At 30.6% G+C, this 3,741-nt stretch overlaps 1 protein-coding gene across 1 annotated transcript; it reads right to left on the bottom strand.

The window, feature by feature from the left end:
• Positions 1-1,162: 1,162 nt before the first annotated feature.
• On the bottom strand, positions 1,163-3,475 carry LOC127076161 (soluble inorganic pyrophosphatase 1). The gene is made up of 8 exons (XM_051017736.1): positions 3,379-3,475; positions 2,906-3,029; positions 2,768-2,796; positions 2,187-2,252; positions 1,991-2,098; positions 1,711-1,897; positions 1,556-1,637; positions 1,163-1,420 (listed from the first exon to the last, which is right to left on the bottom strand). The coding sequence occupies exons 2-8, from the start codon at positions 3,027-3,029 to the stop codon at positions 1,378-1,380; spliced, it is 639 nt and encodes a 212-aa protein (XP_050873693.1). The 5' UTR covers positions 3,379-3,475; the 3' UTR covers positions 1,163-1,377.
• Positions 3,476-3,741: the final 266 nt, after the last annotated feature.

The raw sequence follows: 3,741 nt of genomic DNA, 5'->3' as shown, positions 1-3,741 counted from the left end.
TTAAGGTTAAAAATCCCTAGGATTTACTAGGAGTATTTACTACGGCATCTTGAGTATGCTTAAACATTCACATACCTAAATGACGAATATGTGATGAAATTAGTCTCAAAGAAGACGATTTGAAACTATATATGTATGAAAGAATGACTAACGACATGCCTTGCCCCTAAGTGTAGTCTAAAATTGGGAGAGTTAGGTTGGAAGTTATCTAGCCTATAAGCTAGGCTTGACGCAATAAGTTTTAATTGGTATGTGTCTTTCTTTCTTAAGAAGAGTATGTTAATATTCTCACATAGTATGAGATCAATATACCCCAATACCCTTAAATATTATTTGTCCCGTGAGAACTAGAATTCCCAGGACATTGTTTATTTTGTATAACCCATTAGTTGAGTAGACTCATGATTTTAGTAGAAGCTCCAATGAGATAAAAATATCTCAGCCATATTGTTGTTATAATTTCATGTAACCAATTATTGTAAAACCTTGATTTTCTTTAGGACCGTCATGGTACAAGGCTAATATCAAAGACGTGGAGATCAGAATTTCGGATTTAGGACATTATTCCAAGAAGCTGTTCAAATTTTTGAAAGGGTCTCATAGAGTTTTTTAAGTAAAGTTTAGGACAAATAGACCCATTTGACAAAAACATTTTTTAAGTTATAGAGTACCTCATAAGCTCATATATTTAAAATACTCTTGATATCTTTTCACAAATTTATAATTTAATTCTTTAAGCTTATTATTTTTCTTCTAAATTTTATCTTGTTATCTTAATTAAGGATAATTAAATATTAATTAAATTTATACTTTTATACCATTTTATATTAAAATAATCTAACCACTAATTTTATTAAACAGCATAAATTCAATCAAATAACTTATTCAATATCAACTATCAATTAGCTTATAAACTATCCATTATAAAATAAATTCATCTCCTATAAATTAACATATTAGTCATACATTATTCCATCTAAAATAAAATATAACTAAAAAATAAAATGTAAAAATTTGATGTATATATGAACTTTTCACATAATTTCTGTATATATTTAGTTCATTTATAATTAACCAATAAATATCACTAATTTTGGTAGTGTGATTTTATATCATTTATGCATTCAAAACATCATTGAAAAGAAATGGAGAGCATACCATATTTTACAGAATCAGGAACGTAAATTACTTGCAATATCATAGGAACATACCACATTTTAATGCCTCAAATTTTAGGCCAAAAAATCAGGAAAAAAATTCACAAAAAATACAAATGGTATAATATTGTACTCAATACAAAAAATAAAATAGATTATCATAAAAAAAAACTGTTATAGAATGTTGCAGCTTATTCAGATTCATGAATATTCTTCTTCTCTATCTCCTCAATGTATGCATAATATACTCAGCATAGAGATCCCTGCATCAAATCATATTTTGCATATTATATATATATTGTGCAATATTTGAGTCACATAATTCAGAAAATATTTCTCTAAAAACCAATTTTAATTAAATAAAAAATATATAAACTAGTTGCTCTATTAGAACTTACATTGAGTGTTGGATGGCTTCAACAGCAGTAGATGGTGGCAAAAACTCATTAACTGCTACCTCCTTGTTCTCATTCTTCTTATCTGAAAAATTTCTTAAAGAAACACAATTTTTTTTTGAAAGATTTCAAAGATGATTAATGCGTGTTAAGGATACAGTCTTCGAAGAAGCGACGAATCTCCATTAGACGATGAGGTTGAAGTTCTTTGTAGTCAGTATAGTGCTTATACTCGGGATCATCGGCGCATACCGCGATGATTTTGTCATCCTTTTCTCCCTGATCGATCATTGGCATTAGTCCGATGGCCCTAGCTCGCAGGAAACAACCGGGAATAACAGGCTCCTGCACATAAGTAATTCAAAAACTTCACTAATGAATGAATTGCTATAATGATTCTTGTGTAAGTTAGATGAGTTTGAAAAGTTAGTGATTTACCTGCATGAGAACCAAGACATCGAGGGGATCGTTGTCTTCGCAAAGAGTTCGAGGGATGAAACCGTAGTTATGAGGATAAACAACGGACGAATACAGAATCCGGTCGACCTGAGTATTTTGATGAATTAAAGTTATAAATTCGAAGTTGATGTTTTCTTTTATTTCAAATTTCAAAATGAATTCGATAGGTTCATACCTTAATTAATCCAGTTTTTTTGTCAAGTTCATATTTGACCTTACTTCCCTTAGTGATCTCTACAACCTGCAGAAACAACATAGTGCGGATACTAAAATACCGAATTTGAAATTTGAAATTTCGACCCTCTGATCTTCGTCTAAGAATTACTAATGTACCGACTATATAAATGTGGAGGTTTGTTTCTACTGACAATCCGAATTCGGTAAAATATCTTAGATTGAGTATTAAAATATGGAGGACAAACGGGCATGCAAAAAAAAATTTATACCGCCTCGAAAGAAACGTTAGACCCGACCTGATCCGATCCGAATTCGGAAAAATATCTTAGATTGAGTATTTAAAAACCTTAAGGCCCATGGACACTGCACCTCTAAAGTCTAAAAATTCATGTTAACGTCTGCACTCTTAAAGTTTAATAAAACGGGACGAGATTAACAGACATATTAAAGGGTGAGTATCTAAAACTTTTGATCCGTCCCGAAAAAAAGTCTGGGTAAAACGGGTTTGCGCGACGGTCCAGACCCGTTTTGCCGCTCTTATATTAAAGACAGAAATGTTTATCAAAGTTGTGAACTTACACAATTGAAAATATGTGGTGCTCCAGGTCCTGCACATGAAAAATAAGATCATTAGTAGATTCATTATTCATCTAACTTTAAATTGAATGTCAATGAACTAATTAGGTTAAATTGATTGTAATAATTTAACAACAATACCAATTTCAAGATCATGCCAAGGATGTGCAGCAACTGATCTCTTTGACATAGATGAAAGAATCCTTTCATTCAAACGCGGAGTTGGGCGGGTTTTTTGAACTTCTTCACCATTCTCTTCACTCATCTTTAAATACATAACACATAGAAAAGAACAAGATTAAAAACAAACTTTCTATAATGAATCAACAAGATTAAATATGGTTCAAACTCGCAAAAATCACTTTAGGATCGAGTTAGAACCTTTCACTAATATATATGTAATCCAAGTTTAACAATTATGATCCATCAGAATCAATATTTTAAAAACCGAATCAGACATCGAATTATTCAGACCTTAGATCATGTTTGACAAATATGAATCTATAACTCCTAAAAGTCAATGTTTTTTTTCTTCAGATCATCTTATCAAAATTGGATCTTATCATTTACAGATCAAAGGAATCACACAAACTAACAAATAACAAAAAACAAACCTTGAAGAACAGCAAAAGGAGATAGTATTGAGAAAAGGTGTAAAGGGTAATGTGGAATGAATGATCCAAAGAAGTGTAATGGTTTGTGTTTGAGATGTTTATATTATTATTTATAGAAGTCAAGGAAATGACAGAGTCAGTCAAATTTTTCATCTGAGACAAACTAGCTTACAACTCCACATGTTCTTTGGAACTTTCAAAAGGCAAATTTTAACCAATGAAAAAAAATTACTAATCTAGAGTTAATAATTAGTATTTCCAAAAAAAGATTGGGACTCGTAGAGTTTTATTTAATACACTTAATTAATTGGTTTCATTTTGTAAAACTCTTTGTTTTTTTACTGCTCCCTTAATCTTAAATTT

The sequence above is a fragment of the Lathyrus oleraceus genome, chromosome 4 (genome assembly GCF_024323335.1).
Source record: "Lathyrus oleraceus cultivar Zhongwan6 chromosome 4, CAAS_Psat_ZW6_1.0, whole genome shotgun sequence".
Lineage (NCBI taxonomy): Eukaryota > Viridiplantae > Streptophyta > Magnoliopsida > Fabales > Fabaceae > Lathyrus > Lathyrus oleraceus.
This window is presented reverse-complemented; position numbering and strand designations above follow the sequence as displayed.